Source organism: Punica granatum, chromosome 7 (assembly GCF_007655135.1).
Source record: "Punica granatum isolate Tunisia-2019 chromosome 7, ASM765513v2, whole genome shotgun sequence".
In the NCBI taxonomy this organism is placed as follows: Eukaryota; Viridiplantae; Streptophyta; class Magnoliopsida; order Myrtales; family Lythraceae; genus Punica; species Punica granatum.
Genome location: NC_045133.1, coordinates 23,389,153 through 23,415,671, shown reverse-complemented (window position 1 = coordinate 23,415,671; position 26,519 = coordinate 23,389,153). Strand labels below are relative to the sequence as shown.

At 39.9% G+C, this 26,519-nt stretch overlaps 3 protein-coding genes, 1 long non-coding RNA gene and 1 pseudogene across 9 annotated transcripts; 3 read left to right on the top strand and 2 right to left on the bottom strand.

Moving 5' to 3' along the window:
• Positions 1 to 541: 541 nt before the first annotated feature.
• Positions 542 to 2,907, bottom strand: LOC116214518 (annotated as a pseudogene).
• Positions 2,901 to 5,633, bottom strand: LOC116214762 (E3 ubiquitin-protein ligase APD2-like). Of its 3 annotated transcripts, none has more exons than XM_031550218.1 (8): positions 5,318 to 5,633; positions 5,032 to 5,218; positions 4,838 to 4,934; positions 4,670 to 4,747; positions 4,164 to 4,384; positions 3,996 to 4,080; positions 3,366 to 3,678; positions 2,901 to 3,283 (listed from the first exon to the last, which is right to left on the bottom strand). In XM_031550218.1, the coding sequence occupies exons 1-8, from the start codon at positions 5,344 to 5,346 to the stop codon at positions 3,205 to 3,207; spliced, it is 1,089 nt and encodes a 362-aa protein (XP_031406078.1). In that variant the 5' UTR covers positions 5,347 to 5,633; the 3' UTR covers positions 2,901 to 3,204. The 3 variants fall into 3 exon arrangements, with proteins under 3 accessions (XP_031406078.1, XP_031406076.1, XP_031406077.1); XM_031550216.1 differs by having other exon boundaries at positions 5,032 to 5,258; positions 5,342 to 5,631; XM_031550217.1 differs by having other exon boundaries at positions 3,996 to 4,065; positions 5,032 to 5,258; positions 5,342 to 5,627.
• A 3,684-nt stretch (positions 5,634 to 9,317) lies between these two features.
• Positions 9,318 to 11,902, top strand: LOC116214763. 2 transcript variants are annotated; one of them, XR_004158334.1, is made up of 5 exons: positions 9,367 to 9,657; positions 9,959 to 10,087; positions 10,349 to 10,452; positions 10,678 to 10,833; positions 11,589 to 11,901. It is a non-coding gene; the product is annotated as an uncharacterized LOC116214763 (long non-coding RNA). The 2 variants fall into 2 exon arrangements; XR_004158333.1 differs by having other exon boundaries at positions 9,318 to 9,657; positions 10,349 to 10,833; positions 11,589 to 11,902.
• A 2,608-nt stretch (positions 11,903 to 14,510) lies between these two features.
• Positions 14,511 to 17,458, top strand: LOC116213006 (agamous-like MADS-box protein AGL104). Of its 2 annotated transcripts, none has more exons than XM_031547796.1 (8): positions 14,511 to 14,922; positions 15,042 to 15,095; positions 15,218 to 15,236; positions 15,311 to 15,375; positions 15,503 to 15,616; positions 15,778 to 15,877; positions 15,988 to 16,115; positions 16,821 to 17,458. In XM_031547796.1, exons 1-8 carry the CDS (start codon positions 14,735 to 14,737, stop codon positions 16,825 to 16,827), a joined length of 675 nt encoding a protein of 224 aa, XP_031403656.1. In that variant the 5' UTR covers positions 14,511 to 14,734; the 3' UTR covers positions 16,828 to 17,458. The 2 variants fall into 2 exon arrangements, with proteins under 2 accessions (XP_031403656.1, XP_031403655.1); XM_031547795.1 differs by having other exon boundaries at positions 14,517 to 14,922; positions 16,775 to 17,458.
• Positions 17,459 to 21,140: 3,682 nt separating this feature from the next.
• On the top strand, positions 21,141 to 23,774 carry LOC116213068 (putative cyclin-A3-1). 2 transcript variants are annotated; one of them, XM_031547875.1, is made up of 8 exons: positions 21,141 to 21,695; positions 21,995 to 22,227; positions 22,336 to 22,414; positions 22,508 to 22,584; positions 22,700 to 22,733; positions 22,820 to 22,969; positions 23,055 to 23,189; positions 23,287 to 23,774. In XM_031547875.1, the coding sequence occupies exons 1-8, from the start codon at positions 21,321 to 21,323 to the stop codon at positions 23,362 to 23,364; spliced, it is 1,161 nt and encodes a 386-aa protein (XP_031403735.1). In that variant the 5' UTR covers positions 21,141 to 21,320; the 3' UTR covers positions 23,365 to 23,774. The 2 variants fall into 2 exon arrangements, with proteins under 2 accessions (XP_031403735.1, XP_031403736.1); XM_031547876.1 differs by having other exon boundaries at positions 21,144 to 21,695; positions 22,339 to 22,414.
• Positions 23,775 to 26,519: the final 2,745 nt, after the last annotated feature.

Here is a 26,519-nt window from a genome sequence, read left to right as displayed (position 1 = left end):
CACCGAAGCTCCTCCCTCACTTCTTTTTTCTCTTTTTAAAATAATTTAAAAATTATTGTTAAAACGATCAAATACTATCTTTTCGATTCGATGAATTTTTTATTCATTTTTCCAATGTCGTTTATGCCTCGTAGGAAACCACATCATGATTCCGTCACAACAGCTTGAATATTGGGCATTTTGGTGGACAGAGTAAAATTTCATGTATCAAATTGATGGAAAAAATTCTTTGTGTACCAAATTGATGGCTAAAGTAAACTTCATGTACCAAAATGACAATTTTCTCTATTTTAATCCAAAAAGAAAAAGTTCTTTTTGGGTGCATTGGTACTTTTATAATAAATCACCTATGGTTGGAATAGGGAAGCGCTCCACCTCGTCATTGAGAAGTTACTTGTTAGTTTGTGTTGAAATCATATAGAATTATAGAACCATGTGTGTAAGTATTTTGGTTCAATTTTTTATTTTTATTTTTATTTTTTCAACTTCTAAATGAGAATGTTGAAGGGTTAGAGATATTCATAATATTAGAACATAAAACTCAGAGAAACCGATGAGATATAGTTTCATTTGTATCCGAGCTGAGAAAGGAGGTGTAACATAATAGGACGTGGCATATATCGTGCCACCAAGGGCACGGCATTGAGCATAATGAGTCCAGCCCCTTCGCTCATATCCACCATCTCTTCTCCAACCCTTTTCCACTCAAAGCACTGAATATGTGAGCCCAGCCCCAGCCCAATCATTCTCATTGCAAGCCCTTCCCCGGGGCATCTCCTCCTCCCTGCCCCAAATGGAAGCAACCTAAACCCGTCTCTGGTCGAATCCCCTTCACGGCGGTATGGCCCTGTCACGAACCTCTCGGGCCTGAACTTTCCCGGCTCAGCCCATAGCTTCGGGTCATTCTGGATCGCCCACAGGTTCACCAGTAGCATGGTCCCTTGCGGGATTGAGAACCCTCCCACGGTGCATTGGTCTGAGGATTCGTGAGGCGGGGTCAGTGCGGCTGCCAGGTACATCCGAAGTGTCTCGATGATGATACCACGGAGGTAAGGGAGGTTGGTGAGGTCTGATTCATCGATGAGCCGATCTGGGCCTGTGAGAGCATCAATCTCGGGCTAGGCTTCAAGAGGGCATCCGGGTTGTTTAGGAGGAGGGAGAGGGCCCACTCCATTGTCCCGGCCGAGGTGTCGGTCCCGTAGATAAAATCACCTGGGCACATTTGGCATGCCCAAAACCATAAGTAAGTGAATTGCTTGAATTCGATTTGTATCATGAACATAACCAACATGTTCCTTTTCTTCTTTTCCCAGATGATGAGGTGGCGTCCGGGCTAACATGTACCGAGTTTGACTGGCATCATAGTCAAGGAACCTGGAAACTCGGAACAGCACGAAGAAACTGCTAATCGATTTGGCAAGAATTGAAACTATGAAGTGGTTACTTGCTTACTTGCATCAGTCCGTTAATGATTCAATTCCTGTAGTATTCAGGCTCAGTCTCCCGCGGTGATAGCAGAACTTCAATCATCGTCCTGCTCGTCCCGACCGATGAAGGAGAATCCTGAATTCTGTTCTTGTGCTCTTCAATCAGATTCTTCATGAACTTGTCCCTCTTCTCATGCAGCTCAATGAAGCTTTTCTCAATTCCACAGGTCAGTCCCGTCCACTTGAGAGCAGGAATAAAGTTGACGAGATCTGTCGGCCCGCTCAACCGGAAAGTCTCGCTCACGATCTCCTTGAACTTCCTAGCCTCCTCTTCCTCCTCAACGCTCTTCCCGTAATACCTTTTCCCAGCGATCATCCTCATTACCACGTTCAGCGTGAGCTCAAAGAACACTGACTTCATGTCCTGTTTCTGGGACTTGGTCTCCCCTTTGCTGTACCCTTGAAACAGCCGGCGAATAAGGAGCCTCGCCTCAGCAGCGCGGATGCCATAGAGCATCTGCAGGCGGTTGGTGGACAGAATCTCAGTCGATCGCAATCCTTCTCAAGTTGCGCCAGTGGTCCCCGTACGGCGCCCATGTGAGGCTCGTGTAACCGTATCCGAGGTGCTTCCCAGTGAGGAGGCGAGGCCGGCTTGCAAAGACTATGTCATTCTTAGTGAAACACTCCTCAGCGAGGTCTGGGGAGGAGACGAGGATGACAGGGCGGGAACCGAAGCGGAGGGATAGGATCGGGCCTTGGCGGGCTGAAAGGCCTGCGAGGGACCGGTGGAGCGGCCTCTTGAAGAGGTGGAGGTGGCCTATGAACGGGGGGGAAGAGGAAGGGCTTGGTGGGAGGTTTCGGTTTCGATTTCAGCTTAGGAGTTTTCTTGTTAGGATGTAGAAGGAAGTTATGATGAGGATAAGAGGAGTAAAACTGAAGAGCTTCCATCACACCGTCTATGGGTGAACTTCGGGAAGGATTGATGCGATTGATGTTCTTCATGAATATATCGATGTTGAGTTCATCGCAATGGGCATTATTTAATCATTCTGCTGATGTATATAGATAAGGGCATTGCCCATTATTTTACCAAGATAGGCCGATTGTGGCCCATATGAAGCTTAATAAGTATGTGAAGATCGAGCCGAGTTCATGGCGGATGATTCTACACAGTCCGACAGAAAATCCTAAACAGAAGAGCCGAGAAAGATGTTGACAAGTTCAGAAGGATGAAGAAGTATATACTTGGGAAGGCAAAAAATGCAGAGAAGACAAGCCATCATTTGTTTCAATTTTCCAAGATGATCCAACAACACCATGATCAGATTTTATTCGGGGATGACAAATTTCAGTTTGTTGGTGTGGCAGTTAGGATTCGGAATCAAATCGAGACTGCTCCGAAAGCTGTTTAGGAATATCCACCGAAGAATTGGCTACACACTTACAAAACCCAGTTACACCAGAACCCGAAAAGGCACATTTGTGCAACAAACGACCATCCCACATTTGCAGCTATCCTTTCCTTGGACAGAGTCACGGAAATTAACTTGTGACTACAATAAACCAAACCCCCTCATGGAACAAAAATTTCCGGCTAAGTCAGTCTGAATAAATTGATAGGCCAACGGAAGAATTGAATCAGGATAGTCACAGAGGACCCAAGGTGCCCCAAAAAAAAACAATTCAAAATGACCCTCACTCTTCCTAAGACGACTAAAATTTTCTCCTCGTACATAAATAATTACATGAAATGCACAAATCTCTTAGTCCCCATATCCTAAGGCCGAAACAATCTCCGTGCCTTATGAATAGGCCTTCGACATATCGGGCATACCTTGCTTTCTTCCTCCATGATCCTGCAAAAACAGATCCTACGGTAAGAATTTTCTTGTAAGAACTTTCAGATCTTTCAGTAGCTTGTGATCAACTGATTTGCACCTCTGAGCACAATCATAACAAGTGGCGCAATGCCCACATGGAACGAAGAAGCAATTCCTCTGCTCATCATAACAGATTACACATAATTTTGCATCGTATAAGTCCTCCGAAGAGCTGCTTGATCCGCCCTCGTCATCCTCCTCTTCATTCGTTCCATATGTGAGTCTCCCTTGCTTCTGCGGAATCATAGGAGCTGTCTCGGTTACCTCTCGAACAGGTGGTGGCAGGGGATCTTCTACAGCATGAGTCTCGGTCTCACCATCGCAAACTCCAAGGTATTTCAGTACGAGAAATATGAAAATTACAATAAAACCTGCAAGACCAGAGGACCTTTTGAGTAAGGTTGCTAAATATTCAATATGTTTTCATGCCAACATCTGACGTGCTCATGCTTTTAGGAATATCGACTTTCACACCTAGATAGATCGCAGTCCTAGATTTTTCAAATCCGGGTATCTTTCTTCTGGTTTATTTACTATGCCCACTTCATTTTCGTGTTTTTCCTTAATTCTGTCCGCACTATTGTTCCTGGCTTGAACATGATGGAGCGTCGAGTAATAAATAGAGTTTTTAGAAAAAAAGTTCATAATTCATAAATAGTCTTCCAGAATTTCGTAGTTTAGGAGTTACCTAGAATTGCAATGTAAGTTACAACGCGTGCCACGAAGGAGACCTCTACATACCAGTCCCCAGAGTCACTCTGTGGTGCATTGGACTAACGAGAGTCAGAAGAATGTCGGAAAAATGTCATTCGGTAGGCAAGAAGTAGCACGAGCAAAAGCAACAAGGATTACTCACATAGTTCGGGGTGGTTAGTACTATGTAGTGAGTTTTAGGGAAGAGAAGCTCGAGGCGGCAAGAACCATTCAATGTTGAACATGAGCTCTTGGCTTTTGTCAGGTCGTACATCTTCGATGAAACATTAACCTTCATCGTCATTATTATGCTCCTGGGGTTCGCGTTCACGATGCTAACATAGTACTTGTCATCTTCCTCGATGGTGTATTCAGCCTCTTTGCCTGAACAAACAAGTCTGTGAGCAGATCTTGTGAGGCAGGAAACTCTATTAATTAGCCACTTTACAGCCCAATCGTTGTCCCTTCTCTGCTCATAATTATTTGACTCCCTCGACTTAGTCTCAAAATGGTCGAGCAGCAAATCGACTCCCACGACAGAATAACACTACCCGAAAGAGCCAAATTTTACTGCAGTTACAGAGGATTCCCCAAGAGATGCACATTACTCTACCAGCTGAGGCACAATCAGGAGACACAGTTATTTTCGAAAAGGATCGAACGACTTACCATTAATCGGTTCCTTGATGGTCAGAAAATCAGTGGAACTTGTAAAACTCGGCACCACTGTCTCATATCTTTTCTCTCCTGCCAGAGAAAAACATTAATCTATCAGAAATTTGCCTTAAATCAGATCATCAATGACATCCCTGAAAGACTAATGACTGAAGCACAAACCTTTGACCATAACAATTTCTAGTCGATTGAAGTGGCTTGTCTGAGCTTCCCATCGAACCCGAACCCTCGACCCCTTATTCAGCCACAGAGTAAATCCCTGCGGCCAAAAATCCATATCTTAGCTTATCACATAGGAACCATAGCTGATTTGCTTTAATCAGGTGAGTGACTAATCCGGCAATTTTCTGTTTAACCTTGCGATTGTACGAACCAACGATCAAATAATTCGACATGGTCCAGTTCGTCTCCAAGCTCAGCTGCGGCTTATCGGGAAACCTATAGAGGACGACACCTCTCTTATCATCATCCACGACCTCGACCCGATCCACGAACACCGAGCTCGCCTTGAAGAGCCTCGACGAGTTTGGACCGAGCACGATCCTGGAATCCCCATAGTACCCGTACCGTAAGCTCACCGTAACTGCAAGTAGAGGAGGAATCGCCCCAGTTCAGTAAGGGGAACGAAGGCATCGAACTCACCAAGATAATGTAAAATTTACATGCCACATAGCCAGAGAGTGAGAGGGGCGAGGAGGCAGGCCCGGGAGTCTCGCCACCGGTGGTGGTAGTAGTGGTGCGTCGCGCTCGAGTGCATCAATGCGGGTCGGTACATTGGCGTCAGTCCCGACTCTTTTCCTCTTCTTGGGTCTTCTTGCTTCTTGCTTCTTGCTTCTTGTGTTCTCGTCTGGTGCGGAGAAGGGCAGGAAGGGAAGAATACAGAGAGATGGAATGGGAAGAATTGGGTGAGGAGCTAACGGAAGCTAATGGTCTAAGCCAAAGCTATGGTGGGAGGGAAGAAGTGAGGGAAGGTGAAGAGAAGACCAGTAGATGGAATTGCAGAGGAGGAGGGGAAGGACATTAATTGGCGGGTCCTTGAATTTCCTGTTTTTGAATGTTAGGTATTCTTTTTGTAGGTTCGTTATTTGTTGATTTGAAAAGGGAAACAAAAGAAAAAGAAAAAGGAAATTAATGATCATATGTGCTGTTTATTTTCGGGCTGTAGAGACTGGTAATGGAAATCACTACTTGTACGTGGCAAATTCCCTGCCGGGGTCCCTGTGCAATCTCGTGATCGAAAATCTTACCAGGAAATTGAGGATTGTTTTTTACTAAGGAGTATGTGCCGTCACTTTGAAATTTAATGCATAAATAGTAGTCCGTTTGAGGTAGCTAGTTTTGATATGATGGGTTGAGTACCGTTATACACAATACTTTCTCGATTTGAATTGACGTGTTATATATTTCGTCCATACTAGGGACAGACAGCTTGCCTAAGTGTGGCTTCTTAATATACAAGTTTCTTGGTATATGTGGCTGTACTAGGCTGTCAATGATTGTGATCATCAGAGAATGGATACTTATGAGTTTGAGCCTGCCTCCTTCCACTTGCTGATTTAAAGCATATTTTCTACGTGGAGCCAATCTCTTATGCGTCTATTTTTTAAATTATTTATTCGATTACAAGCAAACCCATATATATATATATATATATATATATATATATATCTAGTAAAAGAAATAAAGAATAGATAAATAGGAAACAAAGAGTAGAAAGCTTCCTCATTAGCGATAACTGAAATTATAATTTCTTAATTTCAAACAAGTGTGTACTACCGTGTTACCACCGTTTCTTCTTATTAGTCGTTTTTTATTGTAAAGTTTGCACAAATAATCAAATCAAATCTTCGATAGAGTCTGAGCATTTATTGTATCTACTAATTTTTTAAAAGATTGAATAATTCTAACTAATTTTTTATGATCGGTAGGTGTCGATTGTTCCTTATACAAAAGAAGTGGCTTATTAATAAGGTCACACCTATGAGAAATCCCAATGTTTCAAATTATACACATTTATTGGGACAAAGGGCTAAAGGTTTGTCTCACATCTTGTCCAACATCGAAAAGTTGAGAATAAATTTATGAATTTATAAAATCATTGAATTTAGTAACTTATTAGCTTAAATTTTTAAATTGCGGATGAATCCAAATTCATATAGGGCCATGGATTCTCCAACATGTGAAATAGATTTCGTACATATACACGCCCACGCCCGTAAATGCGGGCCAACACCACGCTAGGCCCAGGTCGAATGTGACTCGATGTTGCCTTCACTTTCTAATTGCTCTTTGTCAGTTGGTACAACTAGGGTGAGTGGCAAACGTTGACCACGGTTTTATCTTTCTATCTCACTTTCTAATTAATACCCTTATATGGTCAAACTTTATTGCTTTTTTCGATAATACAATTATTCAGAGGATGGCGCTTTTTCTAAATTCGACATGGATTTGTCGTAAGCCTGTGAATGGCTGTTAGAAATTGGACGACGCTGACGAGATAATAAAATAATCAAAACTACATATTTTTTTTTTCTTTTCTCTTAATACAACGGAGGTTTATGGTCTAATTAATAAGTGCCATAAAAAGAAAACTAAAAAATATAAATAGTTCATTGATGGAAACCGAATGTGAATCTTTTTAGTTACAGAAGGAGGTAAGTGTAATTTACTGTTGCCCCTTTCTCAAAACTTAGTAAAGTGCCTTTAATTTATATGATACTCAAGTTATTTGCCTAATTAAAACGTCTACAAAAGGGGTTCATGCTTTACATTGCTTAACTTTCTTATGAGTAGCCAATATAAAAATTTTAAACTGGCCTTTTCTTTTTCTTTTTTTTTGGGGGACAATTCATGTAGATGTTCTATATGTACCTGAGCATATTTCCACCAAAAAAAAAAAAACTGAGCATATGAAGAGATCACCACCAGACGTTCACAATATGGGCTGTAAAGTCGAGAATCATAATCTTCTTATCGGTGTAAGAAGTATTTTATTTTTTTAACTTTAATTATTGAGTCGAGTCATTTATTTTTTATTTATTAAACAAGTTGAACTCAATAAGTATTGAAATTTTAAATTTAAAAATTTAATATTCAAATAACATTTAATATTCGATCTCTTAGAATTGCGAAAGTAATATCTCCCATAATCTCAAATTTTAGTATTTTAATCGGTGTTACCATACACCACTTTACCCTCAAATTAAAATTCATACCTACACTATACAAACAATATGGAGTCATGATTGGCAGCGTATAAAGTTGACATCTGCGTATGATATATATTGTAAGAGAATATTTCAGTGCGACCAGCGGAGTTTGTCGAATTATACATTATTTCGGTACATTTGAATTATACATTAAACAAGTATTAAGATATATTTAGGTCACCATGGTCTGCAGCATCATTATATCGAATTTTTCTACTCGAACTTTTAAATTGAATTCCCTTCTAAATTAAAAAACAAGTATTAAGATATTTCTAGATCACCACGGTCTGCAGCATCAATATATCGAATTTTTTTTTACCCGGACGTTTAAATTGAATTCTTTACTAAATTCATAAATCTCCCTTATAATCGAAAAAAAAATACCATATTATTTTGGGTCATTGTCAAAGTGATTCATTGATAGTTCCTTTTGAATTTAAAAGATACATCATCGCATGCCAAGTGAGGAGAAAGTTCTGCAATACAAGAGCTTAACTCAAAATGTACCGTATATATATATATATATATATATATAATGCAAATTACTACAAGAGATACTACATGCCTGCATAAACAAACAATGTATATATATTGATGCAATTGTAATTATTAAGAAATGTGAACTCATATGTGCAGTAAATAAACTCATAAATTTGAGAGGGGAAACCCTTCTACACCTTAAATCTACGAGACTCCCAGCCTCAATCTAAAGTGGCATAGGAAACGACCCATTTAGTAAAATGGGCCGACTGCGCCTCTCAAAGACCAATTGATTGGGCCAACCTACTCAGATTAGACTGCACTGAACTGCTAAAGCACAATTACACATCTTGGGGCAAATTTATTTATTTTTTTGCTCACAGTGAATTTTCTTTTATACCTTCTATATACTGAAGTTCGTGGTCGTATATATGTAGGATTACTCTTACATTTTATTTTGTCAATAATAATAAACTTTTATTAATTAGCACTATGGGTAACTTGCACTTCGCGCAAAATCTGTACAAAAGAAAAATGACAATTAATATCAAAGAATTCCATATTTTTGTGGAATTATCTTTGAATTGAATAATTTTGCTAAATTAGAGAATAATTATTAATGAAAAAAATTATTATTAGTCATTTATACTTTCCTTTTCAAGTAGTTTGCTCATTCGGTTTTCATCCAATCCTAGCAATGTGATTACAATTGATAATTATATCCATCTGGTAGGAAGGGTCGGTATAATTGGATCTGCTAGTTATCTACCCTAGAATTTAAAAAAAAAAAAGTGTGAGGGTAATTCCATATTTTTATAATTCCATTATTGCCCCCCTGCCGCTTACACCTTTCCCTAAAGACGCTTTTGTTCAAACTTCAAACACAAAAAAGAAAAAGAAAAAGAGAGAGATTCCTCGGTTCAGGGGTGGGGCCAAGATTTCATCCATGAAATAAAAATATTACTTGATATAAATGGTACATAAATATTTTTATCAGGGTGACAAAATACTAATTTTACATGGAAAAACTCATAAATAAACATACTTTTAGGACAAAATTTTAAAAAATTCAAAATTCAAGGGTGGTAATTGCCCCCTACTAATACATTGGCTCCGCCCCAGCCTCAGTTGAACGCTTCTTCTCTATTCTGCTCCTTCTCGGTTCTGGGATCGTCTCCCCCCCCAGCTGCGAGCCCACCCTTTTTGCATTTCCAGTCGTTCAAACTGCTCGCTGAAATGCCTCATCCAATCATCCGGCTATCCACGGGTGCCAGCTTGTGATTAGCCGTTCCTGTAATTTCACCATGTCCTTATATCCTTTTGCTTTGGTGTTACAGGTTGGAGTTTCGTGTATTTTAAAACCTTGGAGGTTTTTACTATTTGCCTATATATTGCTCTAATGATGTGCATGCCAAGTTTTAATTACAGTAATCTCACTCTTTTTAATATGTTGAACAGCTAGAGCCTTTGTTTTGCCTTATCGATGGTGTGCGTGTGCTCTTTCATGTTTTATTGATATATTATAGTTCCTGGGCTAAAAAAACACTCTTCTTTTCTTTTTTCTTTCTTTTTTTTTTAATAAATTGTGGAAAAGGTGGAGCAGCCATCCGGTGTGGAAAAAACGATACCATTTCATAGCAAGAGCTCAGGAGACTAATCCAACATGTTGCAGGTTCTGCGTCACCTGTGGCAATATGCTACATGCTATGCTACCCTATTCAAGGTCTCTCTCTCTCTCTGTCTCGCATCAGTTTCAGTTATTTCACTCTCGTATTTGGAACAGATTTGGCATCATCGATGATGATTTCCAACGGTCTCACCACCTTTTCAAGAGCTTCTCTTGTTTGTGCTTATCTAATAATCTGTTTGATTGTTTCGGCACCGGTGTTTGTAATTCAATGGTTACATAGAAATCTCAAAAACTCGATGGCATTGCAGCTTGAAGATAACACTAATTATCTGCATGGATTAATTCATTTGAAAGGTTTCGGCCACCTACTCACTCGCAACAGCTGAGGATGAGGCTCTAAGTTTCTATTTGGATCTAACATCATGAGCTTCTAGGATAAGCTTCACGAGAAGCTCTCAGTGAGGCCGCCATTTCTTCCTTTCTCTCATATTATTAGAAAGATTAAATGAGGTTCATAATACATGTGGGGAATTTTGCCAGTAAATATCTTCCTTTCTCTTATGTTGGAAAGATTAGATTAGGGAAACTCTTATAAACATTTACAAGGCAATGTCGGAGACTGAACTCACACTCCAAGATCTATTTTCCTTCACGCTAATCTCATATGAGAGTTGGATGTGCAGGAATTCTCCACCAAGAGGCCTGCAACCGGTGGCTCAAATGTACCATGTCCTTGGACCGTGGCTAACGTCGAATGCTTGGTACAAGCTATGGTGAAAAAAAGGTGCTGCAGGTAGCATCCAGCGCAGGTCATCAGCTGACATGTCATTCTCTCAAAGGTACTCATTATTATCTCAAACACTTCGGCGAGAATGCATTGCCTGACTTAAACCTGGTGGTCCTAACTCATCTAAATCCATTTCCGATGTTGCTGAGTTCAAGTATGTATAAATATTATTTAAATAGTGGCTCTAATTCTTTTTTTTTTTATTTAACAAATTTTTTTTTCTGGCTCTATTCCAACAGCCACCTGCATTCTCAATTATCCCATTGAATCTATTTATGTAAGCTCTAAATGTTCTCTTTTAAATGTGCTATTTTTTTGTTGCTTATGCATTTGTAGCATTCTCTTTCTGATTCTATTGATATAATATGAAGCTCTTCAGCATTTATCCTATTTAAAACCATCAATCCTATGACCTTTGCTTAAGCAATCTTCACATTACAAAGGCCTCAAACTTTTCTGGGTTGTTCACTAAATTATCAAGGTAATTTAGGACCTGATTGTATATCATTATATGAAGAGTCTATATCTCAAATCTTCTCGAGGGAAATTTAATTATTTAACATACTTTAAGTTATTTTATTTGACGTCAAAATGTGGCTTGATCGAGTTCTCGTTTTCTTTGAGAATGAAAAAGAAACTACCACTCAGGTTTTTTCTGGACAAAGTGGTCATGTATGTTTAGGTTCATGATGTCCCATCTCTTTCTCCCGACTGTCCAATATTCTATAAAAATTATTCTCAACCTTCGGAATTAGTAATTTGGACAAGAGTGACGCAATTCTTTTTTCCCCGCTTTTCTATTGGCAGGGTCGCAGGAGCAATCGAGATGGCTATAAAATTGATAAACGAGCTGAATTCCAAAATGGGCCAGCCTTGTCCTGATCGATTTTGTTTGCAGTACAAGGGAGGCGATAGATAACTCCAGTCGCCTTGCTTTGCTTCTCTGTTTTTGTACTTCTATCATCTAAGAGGGAGGCTCCCTGTGCCTTCTCTTTAAGCTCATTGAATCTAAATGGAATCATTTTGATGTACTTTATTAGTTGAATAGCCGAGAACAACTGGATAATCAACTTACGTCATGCTTGGTTCGCGGGGATGTTATTGATGATGAATTAAATAGACAGATAATAATTGGGAATAATTCACAATGAAATGCGATGCAGTTTTGATTGTCTGGTTGAGAGAATTCAAACTGAAAATAAGAATTGTCTCTTATTCATCCAAATTAACTAGGAATATAATTAAAAAAATTGAAAGACGGTACAAATTTATAAAAAAAATTCAAAAAAAACAAAAGAAAAAGAGTGCATTTTCATGGGCCTGCGGAGCAGCGCGAAAGGTCCAGCAAATCCGTTGCTCCCTCCCACCGCACTTCATGCTTTAAGCTTTCTTGTTGAAATACAATGTCATAGTAAGAGTTTACCGACTATTGTCTTTTTTTTTTCCTTTTTTTTTCAATAGATACCGACTATTGTCATTGATTTCTCATACAAATGTCCAAATTTAATATCGAAATTAACTCTCTGATTATAAATCTTAAAATCCACTATTTGCTGCATCCAATGAAAGTCTCTACTAGATGCACATACTTTTATAAGGAAATATAGTGATTAATTTCAACAGTTTGTTTATTTTTTTGGTGTTAATAACCAAAAAAAGCATAAACATTTTACATTTTAATAATTCTAGTACAATTTTTTTTCTTAACCTAAAAATGCATAAACTTTCCATATTATAACAATTCTAGTACGACGTCAAATTTTTCATTAATTTGAACGGAATCAAGGTCACAGAGGACGCCGAAGACTCAATCAGGGAAGGGCTTTGGTGACCCCAATTAGGGGGCTGATGGCCGACATCATGGCTCCACCCATTGGAATTGGAAAAATCCTCAATTTGAGGGTTCTCCCACTTCTAGAGGGTGAGGGCCACGATTTTGTCCACCACCCTCCGATTGGGACCGTCGGCGCTCTCTGTGACCTCAATTCCGTTCAAATTTTCGGAAAATTTAACACCGTACTAGAATTATTATCAAATTGAAAGTTTGTGCTTTTTTAGGCTAATGAAAAAATGTCGTGCTAAAATTGTTAAAATGTAAAAAGTTGGTGTTTTTTTTTTTGTTATTAACCCTATTTTTTTGGGATTGCATGTAAATAAATTGTCAGATACTCAAATTTTCTAGATTGCAGTTTTCATATTATATGTGATGATATATGACATAGATTAGTTTTATATGACTAATTACAACGTCTGTTTATAAATAAGATATATTAGTTATTTTACATGTGCCCATTGGATAATGCAACAAAAAAAATCCAGGCACGTGCAACGCATGTGCAAGTCCACTAGTATAAATAAAGAACAAGAACAAAACGATCATGTATCAAAACTCCGAATAATATATCTTGTTGCAAGGATCGGTATATGCAATTCATGGTTCATCAAGAACCCTATAAACTTTGGAACAACAGACGGCCCGCTCAGAGATGTTTATCCAACTATAATCACGGATTCATCACGCATACATCGCTCAGCCGGTGCCTATTATATATTTGCTGAAATAATGCGTCAGCTTGTTGTTGTAAATGATGATGATGGTAGAAAATATCCATAAAACAAGGAAAGGTGACCAGCTGACCATGGTTTCCAGTATTTGGCCGGGACATGGACGGTCTCCCTTCCTCTTTTGAGTTCGTCAATGGTCGTGTCGTCTGCGCATATTTTTGTAAACCAAATGGCATATGTCACTTACATTTTTGGAGCTCTACTTACCGATTACCTTTTCCTTCGGGTGCTATCATGAGGTATGATTATGTAATAGGTTGAGGCAAATGCCGCGAATCCTTGCTGAGGCATCGGTCTGGTCTTAATTAACGAGATATTTTTTTTGTGAATTTTTAATTTCTGTATTACAAAACAAAGATAATACATATGAGGTGTAACTTATCAACTGCGGTATATCTTTTAATTAATGGACCTTTTTATCTTCCCTTGCTAGATATAAAATCACGGATCCACTAATTCTCTATCTAACCCACAAATAATCGATATCACATGGGGATCTCTCTCTTCCATAATGTATCAAATGGGAGACAAAAGTCCCCCAAATATCTCTCTCGTAAAGTGGGGAACTGGTCCCTGCTAGTAGCGCCAGCCAAAGTGATCCCTATAGTTGCCCATATGCGGATGCATTATCTACTCGACGAAATGGTCCCATATGGCCAGAGACTTAACACCAACGTCGGACGAGCGGCGCATTTAACACCTGGTCTGAGATCACGCATCACTGGCTAGCAGGTGACGAAGAACTTCTGATCGGGGCGTTTGGCTTATATTCACGTAACATTTGCATGTGATCACATCATCGCGTGCCTTTTGCCTGATACTGACAAAACGCGACGTTTGGCTCAAAATCTTCCACTTCGTCTCGCGTCAGTTCAACTCTGAAACGGTTGTCGATATCTCTAAGTTGCTCAATCTTCAATAGTTATTATCGATAAGGATCAATTTAGTACAGTAGTACAAGTTATCTATTAATTCGAAACAAAAAGGTTATAGGTATAATTTACACCAAGCCAAACTTCTATATATGCCACTTTAATTTTCGTTGTGCACTGTCTGGTATCTAGAAGTCCAATGGACAAAGATAATTCAGGTACCAGTTAAGTCCCTATTCACCTAGCTGTTTACAATACGTGAAAATCCAAGACCTTGCTTTGTTGAACCACTTGAACCAAACAAAATTAGGTCTTATATACCCCTTTACTTGCTTTATATTTTTATGCTTGGTCCACGTGAATCTCTTATAATCGAAGAAAAAGGAGAGATAGTCATCTTCACCTCCTCTGTTTTCATTTTGATATGTGCATATATGTTCTCTAAGTTGAATTGTATCGAAGAAAAAGAGTGAAGGAAGAAGGAAAGGCAAATTCACGAGCAAGTGAGTGGCAGAGATGGGAAGAGTGAAGCTTCAGATGAAGAGAATAGAGAACACAGCAAACAGGCAAGTCACTTTCTCCAAGAGGAGGAATGGGCTGATTAAGAAGGCCTACGAGCTCTCCGTCCTCTGCGATGTCGATATCGCCCTCATCATGTTCTCCCCTTCTGGTCGCCTCAGCCTCTTTTCCGGTCATAACAAAAGGTACCCGTTCCCCAAAATATACATATACATGTGCACGAATTATTGTCCATAAATACTAGAATCATTGTCAAAGTCGGGTTGGATTGATTTTCTCACCTGCCTGACATGAAATAAAACAGCATCGAAGAGGTTCTCAGGCGGTACGTGGACCTTCCTGAGCAGGACAGCGGAAGGTAAGAGTTTTATTCATATGGTTTCCTCAGGGAAAAATCTAATCCGTGTTTTAAATGTATATCATCGGTGTTTTAACTTTCTCGTTTTTCTTGTTGTCATATGAATATTTCTCATCCTCAAGAACGCTGCCCAATCAAGAGGTAAGAATTGAAGTAATATACTGAATCTGCATAGGATTTGTTTATGAACTTAAATCGTTAAATCGTACGTGCAGTCTCTTCGAAAGATGCTTTGCAAATTAAAGGGTGAATCAAACTTAACTTACTATCACATGGCAAGGTATATGTTAAGTTTTCCGGCTAGTGATTATCATTAATCTGTATCTGCATACTTAAGTTAATTCAATGTATCATTATCTATTCCGTTTTATTTTTGATTTTCTTATCATCTTTCTCGGTTGAAGCAGTCTGGCAAGCTCTGACTCTCCAGTTGAGGCAGTAGATGCAACAGAACTCATCATGATTCACCATGAACTTCTAAGATGCAAGTCTCAATTGGACGATAAGGAGAAGCAATTGAGGTATAGATATACCTTTCCTAAGGATTAAATTCAATGTGTATGTTTCTTCTACATTATTGATGTGATCCGAATGGAGCTTTTACTTTGGAGAATCTTCTTTATATTGCATTGAAGTCATAACGAGAAAGAGTTTCACTCTATCCAGATATGCTCTCTTGTAGGGTATATGAAGGTGATCCCCGCGAGATCACAACCTTGCCTGAGCTGCAGTGTCGAGAAGAGATCCTCCAGGAAACTTTACGACAGGTCCAGAGACGAGTGGTGAGAGAATATCGATTGTGATACATTTGCTCTACCTATTATTCGATAAAATCTAGTACAGTATATAAGTTAACTTCGATCTATACCGTTCTGGTTGGTCCAAAATTCAGCAACTTCTGGAGAAGAGCTACATCTCTACATCACCAGATTCAAAGAGGAACTTGGGCTGGCTTCTGCAAAGAGACCCACAAGTTCAGATCCTGAATTTCTTGGGCTCCAACGTGCTTCTTCCTTCAAGGTGCTTTCTCAATTTCCGTACGGTTTACTTTGTCACTTGAAAATTGGATCGATTTCAAAAATCAAAATCTTCTGTAATAAGAGAAAAAGCCATGTGGGGTGTGTCTTCAATTAAGCCGCAATATCGAAGACCCGAGAAACGAGGAAAAAATCATGAGAAATATAATTTCCAATATTTCGGATATCATGTAACGTTAGAATATATTCAAAAGGAGAAATTATCCTTAGAGAGATAATATGATATCTTTAGGATATATCTTTTAGATATTACAAATAAAGTCTTGTACAGCTTGTAAAATAAGTTTCAGTTACTGTGAAATTCCAACCCCTCGGGGGCAAGTTGAGAGAGTCTTGTATCATGGGAATAGTGGTGGTAATTCTTTCTAGAATTATCTAGGGAAAATTTCTCTTTAACTCTAGGGTATTAGAGTGAGAAAGTTGGAGAGGATTAAGAGATCGAGTTAAAATTTTCTCGGTGTGAAATTTGTAATGGGGGCTGGGATGAGAGACATCTTTGATGGTTATAATTTCCAGCTCATCATCTAGTGGATTCTCCTGCTCTACGCCGTGAATGTTTCTCCTTTCTCGTTGGGAAGTGTTTTACCACGTATATCCGATGTATAATCTTATTTTAACTGTTATCTCATCTCGTGTTACAAGCATTTTGTCGCAACAATTGGTATCAAAGCCTGGGTGTTGTGATCAGATCCTGAAGATCTTGGTTGCGAGATTTGAGGTTGAGAAGATTGATGGATCAAGCGGCAGCGGATTGTGCAGATCAAGTGGAAGGTATTGCTGGTGCAACATGGCCTTGGTGGAGCACTAGGAGGAAAAGCCCCGACGGCCATGACTCGGGAAATGATAAATGAGGTGGAGCCCTTGGGGGCTGTAGTAGAGCAGGAGGCAAATATGAGTCAAGGTGGAGACTTGAAGACCCGAAAAGAAGGATGAAAGATCAACCGAAATTAAGGAAGAGTATTCGGCAGTTGATGTCGTAGCACATAAAGGGATGCTGCAGCACTGCACGAGCGCAAAACTTGAGCACTCTGCCAGTGCCACAGCACAGAGACAGATGCTACAGCACTGGAAGGTCGCGTGCGAGATTTTGTTTCCGTTTTGGTACGATTTCATTGTAACTTGGACATCCAACAAAAAAGCCGTGACCACGAGAAGGTTGACTGTCGCAATAGTTGGCTGAATGTAAGTCAAGGTGGAGAATTGTTGGTGTGTCTTGCATTAAGCTGGAAACGAGGACAAGATCAGGAGAAATATTATTTCTAATATTTCAGGGTAACTCATAATATATTCAAAGGGGAAAATTACCCTTGGAGAGATATTATGATATCTTTTGAATGTTATAAATAAGGTCTTCTACGACTGTTAAATAAGCCTCAAATGCTGTGAAATCTCGGCCCCTTAAGGGACCAATTGAGAGAGTTTTGTATCACGGGGTAATGATGGTGGATCTTTCTGGAGTTCTCTCAAGGAAACTTTTCTATAACTCTAGGATATTAAAGTGAGAAAATTGGAGAGGATTAAGAGATCGAGTTAGAGTCTTTTTGGTGTGGGGTTTGTAATGAAGACTGGGACGAGAGATATCTCTAAGAATTGTAATCTCCAGTTCATTATCTAGTGGATTCTCCTGCTTTTAGTCGTGGAAATTTCTCCTTTCTCATTGGAAGGGGTTTTAAAAAATCCGATGTCCGATCTTATTTTCTCTGTTGTCTCATCTCGTGTTAAAAGTATCTCGTGTTAAAAGTATCTTGTCACAACAAGCCATTTCTAGTCTTTAAACTTTGGTAGATTGTTCACTTTTGTCCTAGTTTGTAAAGAGATATCACGATGCCCGGTCTAAAATATTCGAGGAAAAAGGATCAATCGGTGATCTTAACAATAGAGCGAATTCAATGAGTGTTACGGAGGACGAATGAAATCCCCGATCATATCAATTTCCACTTCACCGTGAGATAGCATTTACGTCAGATATACACTAAATTAATTATTCCCTAATACTTATGTGAAAGTGTCATATTATTTTTATACATGTCCATTTTTACATATCCAATACATAATTATGTTGCTATGTAACTCGCAAATCTTTTCAACTTGCAGTGAGAGACGCTTATTCTGATATGGCCAAATGATAAATGGCCTCCAAGGAGACGCAACTGGATACGTGAGAGCCGCAACAAATGAGTCGGACTCCTACCTCTCCAAAGTTCTAAGTACTCGAATAGGAACATCTCATTCTCGCGTTCATGTGTCACTCGGTTATTCATGAGACTATAAGTACCACAGGTATGTTTGGTTGCCGGAATGGGACATGGGATAGAATGAGATTGAAATCCTAATAATATCCCAAAATTATGTTTGGGCCATGACAAGTTATGATAAGTGGGATTTATACAGTTAAAATTATAAATTTATCGCTATTTTTCTATTTTTAAATTTCCAAATAATAAAATATTTTTGAAAATGGAAAAATAGAGAAATGTATGGAAAGAAAATCAACGAGAAGAACATCGGAGGCGGGGAGGTAGGGCTTGACATCGACCACCAACCCCCTAATTGAGCTCATCGATGGTGCTAGATGTTGCCGGTGCCGGCGAACTTGAACAGGGGTCGGTATCTGGCTGTTGGACCCTACTACCCTTCCTCCGGTAATCTCCCATTCCAATGTCAAGCTTCGTAAATTCAATCTTAATTAGAACAAAGATAATTTTGTCTTTTGATCCTTACGAATGTTCGTGTCCAATCCTCCGTTTTATCCTATCCCTATAATTACCAAATATCGAATAAAGTTTCCTTAAGGAAGGATTTACAAAATTCTATTCTATTTACTCTTATATCCAGTCTATCAAATGCGACCCAAGTCTTCCTTCTAAATTTATTTATTTTTTCCCCTACAAACTCTCTTCCCCGCTAGAAACTCTCTCCCTCAAGCACTCTCTCATTGGAGATCTCATGGCGGCCATTAACCACCCTAATAACCACCAAGACAAGTTTTATCCTCACTACATTAAATTCGACTAAAGTTCCAAATCCTAAAAGTTTTAACAATAAATTAATGTAATCAAGGAGAATTATTAAATGAAAATTCGAGCTTAGATATTAATATATAGGTAAATTTCGGCCCATATTGCGGAAGCCCAAACGAATGATAATGGCCCACGAAGGCCCGTAGGTCCATCACCGAGGCCCAATTAATTTTCCTACCCTCTACGTACATTATCTCCATTAGATACATATATAAAAATGTAACGTAACCCCTACAGACATTCTCTGGACCACACGCTCCCAACTCTCCAAAAACCTCTCTAACTTAAAGCATCGAAGAGGGCTCTCACACACCAACCCTAGAGCCCTTTTTTCAGGTCACCGAGTGGCAGTCAGACTCAAAGGAGGACCCGATAATCCTTCGTGATGGGGAGAGGATTCCGACTCGAATATTTTTTTCCGCATTAGATATGATTACGAATCGGAGACCAACGAACTGCTTCTAGATTGAATAGAATTTATACATGACATGTTTAGACCATCACAATCTTGATAATACAAGTCTTACTCTCACGCACTACATTTGCAATTCACATCTACGACTAGCAGATAAATCATTATTAATAAAATTGCAACATCAAAGTTGGGCACCTTCACTGCTCCGGTCGAACTTTGGATTAGATACAACACCGCTTCATCTCAAGCCTCACACCTCCGTATTCCTTGGGGCTCCATCTTCCCTTTCGCTATTTGGCATCTCTGGAAGAATATGAACTCCTTAGCCTTTTCTTCGAAACCCCTCCATAGCAACCTGGTAGATTATACCATCCAAATTGCTACGGAGTTCCATGCTACTCAACGGAGACCTCCTTCTAAACCTAGCTCGATTGTTCACGTCTACTGGGAGTCCCCCCGGATGGATTCTTCAAACTTAATACCAATGGTTGTGCCAAGGGCAATCCGGGCTTAGCCGGTGCTGGGGGACTTCTTCAAGATCCCATGGGCAGATGGGTCAGAGGCTTTAGGATGAATCTTGAGCATACCACCAGTGCTATCGCTGAGCTTAAAGCCCTTAGGCAAGGGTTAATCATGGCTAAAGACTGTGGAGTCAACAAGTTAATTGTTGAGCTAGATGCCACACTAGTCCTATCTTGGGTGTGGGGAAACTCTACTAATATGGTGCTAACAAACTTGATCGGCGATAGCAGGACACTGTACCAATAGTTTGAGATCATCTCGCCAAAGCATGCCTACCGAGAAGCAAACAAATGCGTTGACCACCTTGCCAATTTTGGAGCGGAACTTATGGATTGCCTTGTTATTTTATTTCATGCACCTCCTTCTATTAGGAAACTTCTTTCTGAGGACCTTATGGGGCTTTCCGTCCCCTCGATCTGTAAGCACTATGTGCATGGACAATTAAAGTTTAATGAAGCTTCTTATTTTACCAAAAAAAAAAAGAATCGCAAATTGATTGAATCAAATTATACAGGACAAGAATAGACGGCCGAAATCTTGGTAATATATGTCGCACTTTCATGCAACAAAATTGTTCGTAATGATAATGTGATTAACATCTACCTTCGATTTGCAACTCTATTGAGATTGACTTTCTAGGCGAACAAGTTTAGGACCAAATTGATTGTCCTTAAATCAGAGAAAAATTCGAGGCCACCTAACACATATAGATCCCTACTCTGACAAGCCCAAATTTTATTGCAATTATTAAAGGCTTTCCCAAAAGCAGACGTCTCAAAATTTTCACAAAATTTCAAAATTGAAACAAAAAATTGCGGAATCCCCAAAAGGAATTGGCGGAAGAAATAGAATAATAGCCCGCGCCTAATCACCGAAGACAAACACGAACCCGGTTTGGTTTCAAAATTTCGGAACCGCCCCGCCCCTCCCCGAATTGATATTCCGAAATTCAATTTTTTTTAAACCAAAACAACAAAAAAATGAAATTAATTAATTAACTAAGAAAAACAAAAAACTCGACCGCCAACTCGCAAGTTTCAAACATGGCGCTACTGTTATTTCACCATTCTTCTCCCTCCATTCCTATTTCCCCTACAAAACCTGTCTCCCCCCCCTCTCCCATTTCTCCTCCTCCTCCACCACTCGCTCTCACTGAACACGGTCGCACCCACTGCTCAGTGAAGAGCGACTTGGAACTTGAGAGTTAATCCAAGGTTGGGGAGAGGGAGAGATGGCAGAGCAGGCGCAGAGCGGGCGTGTCACGCGGGCGGCGAGGAAGAGGGCGGCTGCTGCCGCCGTCGCCGGCCCCGGGGACCATACTCCAGTGACCAAGAAACGGGTTGTGCTCGGCGAGCTTACAAACCAGTCCAACATCGTGCTGCAGCCGAAGGAGCCGAGCGAGCCGCGGAAGCCCGTGAACCCCCGGGCGAAGGGGAAGGTGAAGAAGGGAGTGAGGAAGTGCGCGGTTAGGAGTAAGGTGGAGCCGGCTCGACCGGAGAAGAAAGAGGAAGGGGACTGCGGCATTGACGTTAGAGCTGAGGATGACGACCCTCAGATGTGCCGAGAGTATGCGGCTGATATCTATGAGTATCTGCGGACAATGGAGGTAATTGGATAGTCGAGTTTTAGCTTGTTTGTTCGCGGTTCTCGATTTGTTCGATTAATCGGTAAAATGGGTTTAGTCGGTTCCAACGAAAGATGGAATTTTGCTCAAATGTGTATTCAAGGTATTAGCATATCGAGCAATGAGGGGCTCCCTGTAGGAAATTTAGATTGATTCTTGATTGAATTGGGAAAGTGCGGCTTTGTGAGAGTTTAGATGTTATGAAATTATGGGAATCTTGCCTTGATGGCTTAGTTTTTTTTTAAGATTGTTTTGTCTAAAATTGGAACTCTGCGGTTCAGATCAATCCAAAGAGGAGGCCTTTGCCCGATTACATGGAGAAGGTTCAAAAGGATGTGAGCGCGAACATGAGAGGCATCTTGGTCGATTGGTTGGTCGAAGTTGCGGAGGAGTACAAGCTCCTCTCTGACACCCTCTACCTCTCCATTTCATACATTGACCGGTTTCTTTCTAGTAACGCTCTCAGCAGACAGAAGCTTCAGCTTCTTGGAGTTGCCTCAATGCTCGTTTCCTCGTAAGCACCTGAGTTTCTTGATTTAGTGAACATTTGTTTGAGGTTGCTGTGATGGTGGATTTTGACACGTTTCGTGAATTCCTGTTGGGTGTTCTTTGTTGTGATAAGTAGAAAGTATGAAGAGATTAGTCCGCCTCATGTGGAGGAGTTCTGCTACATTACGGACAACACTTATACCACGGATGAGGTATGTCGTGTTTGCATCCCATCAATTTGTGCTTTCATCCTCTTTGAATAATTCTTACAAAGCTCTAAGGGATGAACTTTGTCTGCTGTAAAGGTGCTTAAAATGGAGTCTGATGTACTCAATTCCCTTAAGTTCGAAATGGGCAATCCCACGGTGAAGACGTTCTTGAGGCAAGATTTCTATGAACCTTTCACTTGCATGTTTCGTCTTCCTTTCACTAGACAAGTTATGTATGAACAGAGGTTGGCTATGTGCTGATGATTCTTGTTATCGATTGATCTGCAGGAGGTTCCACAGAATCGCCCAAGAGGGCTATCAAGTAAGTTCATCAGTCGTCCAACAACGAACTACTGATGACTCCTGCAGTATGAATTTGGCTAAATCGATTTGTTTTGCTTATGGCAGACATCAGATCTGAAACTGGAGTTTCTGGGCTACTACCTTGCTGAGCTCAGCTTGTTGGACTACAATTGTGTCAAGTTCCTGCCTTCTCTGGTTGCTGCATCGGCGATATTTCTCGGGAGATTTATTATGAATCCAAAGACTAAACCTTGGGTAAGGATCCATTGCAGTTGATTCTCTTTGTTTGTGGTGGCTGTATACACCGACAAAGCTAAGATTGGATTGTATAAATATGCAGGGTTCAGCTCTGCAACAATACTCGGGTTACAGCTCCATGGATCTGAAGGAATGTGTTCTGATATTGCACGACTTGTACATGAGAAGAAGAGGTGGCTCAATGCAAGCAGTCAGGGAAAAGTACAAGCAGCATAAGGTATCCCTATTTTTTATGTCAAGAATGAGATCCGATGAAGACTAATCTTGAGATGATTATGACATTCTGATTGAAGTGAACTTTTTTGTTGGAACAGTTCAAGTGCGTTGCAACCATGGCCTCTCCCCCGGAGATTCCTGCTTCCTATTTTGAAGATGTTTCAGAACTATTATAGGGCAGAGGTTCGGGATCGGAGTTTTTATTTGTGACTACGTGATGAGCTGAAGCAGAATTGTCTGCAAATGCATGGAAAATCCCCGAGAGGACTAAGAAAAATTGTGCGTGGATGGTGCAGTAAGAGTGCAGCTGCTCTGGCTTCGGTTACTCTGATGAGGGGAGATTTTGCCGCGACTAGCTCGGATAGCTGCTGACCATGACCTACAGTTTACGCTGCGATTTAAAAGCAATGTTGATCTATCTGTGAACAGAGATTTGCTTTACTGCTCTGAAAGAAACTGCAATTTGTTATTTGTAGTTCAAAAAATTCATAACCGGGCTTGCCCTTGTAAATATTTCCGATCTCATTTTTGCCTTTTCACGATATACCTAATCAACGTGGAACATAACGTTCCGATTTCCAAATAAGAGGATAATGGACTGCATCAGTTTTCTTTCGTCAGTGAAAAAGATATCTAGAGGGTTGGAAGGACTAATGCGTCTAAGCATGTGTTTGATAAAACTTAATTTTCAAAGCTGAAAATTTAAGTACTTATTAAGTATACTACTGGTAATCACATGCGTCACACGCGAGAATACTCTCATCATCTCCCTAAAAATTTGATGTTCCTCTTTTTCTTTAAACTGGTCAAAGTATAATAAGATCAGAGACTTCAAAAAGCTCTTCAAATTGACTTTGAAAATATCAAAAAAATAAAAGAGTCAATAGGCAATTTCGTCCTTAACTTTTGAGATTTACATAAATTTAATCCCTCACGTTTTGATTACATCAATAATGTCCTTGAATTTTGAATTGCTATATCAATTTGGTCCTCATTATATCAATTTAATCCCTCACCGGTCGACCACAAGTCCCTGTGTTTTTGTGTGACATTAAAGTGATCCCCAGTGACATCAATCTTATCCCTTAAATAGATGTGTCCTTTGTGGTAAAGGGGGCAGACGGCATTAAAATCCTGTTAAGTTTATGAGAGACTAAACTGATGTAACGATTGAGCATATTGATATAACCCAGTCGAGTTGTGTTTAGTGTTTGAAATCGAAGATTCAGTGAAACATCCATTGCTGTGCTTCGAGAAATTGAAATGGCAGGCTTACCTGAAACCAAGAAACGTTGAAACCCACTCCTCCGATGCTCTGCTTTTTCTTCTCTACTCCTCCACTGCTCTGCTCTGCTATGCTTTGATTCGTGTTTGGAAGCTAGGGTTTCGCCTTTCCCCTCCTCCTTTTGCCCTCCGGTTCGAGGAAGGGAATTTCTTCTCCACCGTGGAAGCTAGGGTTCCACCTTCTCCTCCGCTTTAGCAGGTTGAGCGTAATTTCTTCTGCGGAAGCTAGGGTTTGACCACAGATTGGATTAGATTGAGCGCAATTTCTTCTCTCTAAGCTTCAACAGATTTAGCATGAGAGGAAGAGGGAGAAAGAGACTGAACGAGAGGTCTTGCAAGCCCTAATCTCATTAATAAAATAAAATAGCACATTTATTAAATTTATGTAACAAAAAGAAACATGTACGCCCTCTTGTAAACACTTGTCTATTTATAAATATAGTCATTTTGGTAATTTCACTTTATTTTGACAAATATTTTCATTCAGTTAATTTCATGCTTCAATCCATCTGCAACATATTTGTCCTCTAGTAGCCCAATATGGCTTTGTTCAGTAAGGGAAAGGAGGAAGGAAAGCGAGAGTTCAATTTTTTTAAAAATAGCATAGGGATTAAATTGATGTAGCAAGAAGACCAAGTTGATGTAACAATTTACAGCATTTAATACATTCAGCGTTCATACTTAACGGCATGATACTTAAGGTCCGGTACTTGACCAAATTGATGGCTCATTAGGACCCGATCGATGCATCTATACCATATAACCACCTAATTGATGCAACCATTGCACTACCTGATGTCCATGCACCAATGAGGAACTAAATTGATGTAACGATGACCAAATTGATGTAGCAGTTCAAAACTCAAGGACATTATTGATATAACCAAAACGTGAGGGATTAAATTGATGTAAACCTCAAAAGTTAGGGATGAAATTGTCTATTTACTCAAAATAAAATGATATGACATATCAGTAGCGATTACATGGAAGATTGATTTCGCTTTGGGGTGCGGTGGAAGGTGCTATAATCATTTTTCATTATAATTTCTATTAGATTTGGTATTTGGTAAGAGTTTTTAAAACTATGGTTTGAGTCGAAATTGCGATTGTAAACATGATTTCCCTAAGTAAGTTAATTGGTGCTTATGAAATCTACTTCTGCTTACTCTGCTTTAAGTATTAATAATTGTTTGTTTTACTTTTAACAGTTTTAAATTGTTTTCTTCCGAACACTTTAACTTTTTCCCCTAAAATTAGCACTTATTTTTCAGCATTTTTGTTTCAGTACTTTTCCATCAGTAAAAACTCCCAAACCAAGCCTAAGTCCATAGAAGAGATTCTGAAGAATAATTAATGGCCCGTTTGGTTTCATAGTAACATTCTAAAATTGTGATTTTGATTTTGAATGATGGTAATTTTGACCGTTTGTTGGGAACATGTGGACCCCGCATTTCAGCAAAAGCGTTTGACCGAAAGTTAGAGTTTTACCCGGCCCCTACACAGCACCTTCCTTCACGAGCATGCTCTGTAATCCGCCTCAGTCGGCCCCCTTCCTTCCCCCCGCCCCTCTTCCTTCTTTGATCGACAACGAAGCTGTTCAACCGAATCTTTCTACACCCGTCAGCTTCGCGTGCAATCGTGCCCCCTCCCCCAACTCTAGCGTCTCCTCCCCTGTCAGTTTGAGCAGCAAAGGCATTCGGCTAAATTCGGGACCCTACCACTGCCATCTCTTCTTAAAAGGGTCGATTGCGGTTTCACGGTTCCATACCCAAATCCAAGGTAATTTCTCCGCCACATTTTGCGGCCAATAGAGTCATTGCAATTCTATCTGATACTCTGTGAGGGTTAGGGTTGCATTTCACTTGTTTGCCGTGAGTAGAGGTCGCCTTGTTTTTGGCCGATGTTTTGCAAGGAATTTTGAGGAGTAGTGCATTTGAATGGTTCTGCAATCGTGCATACTTACTGTGTCGATGTGGCCTGTGTTTGTCGAATTTTTGCAAAAAAATGGGGACAGTAGGCAGATGGTAATCCTCAGCGCATTCCGCAT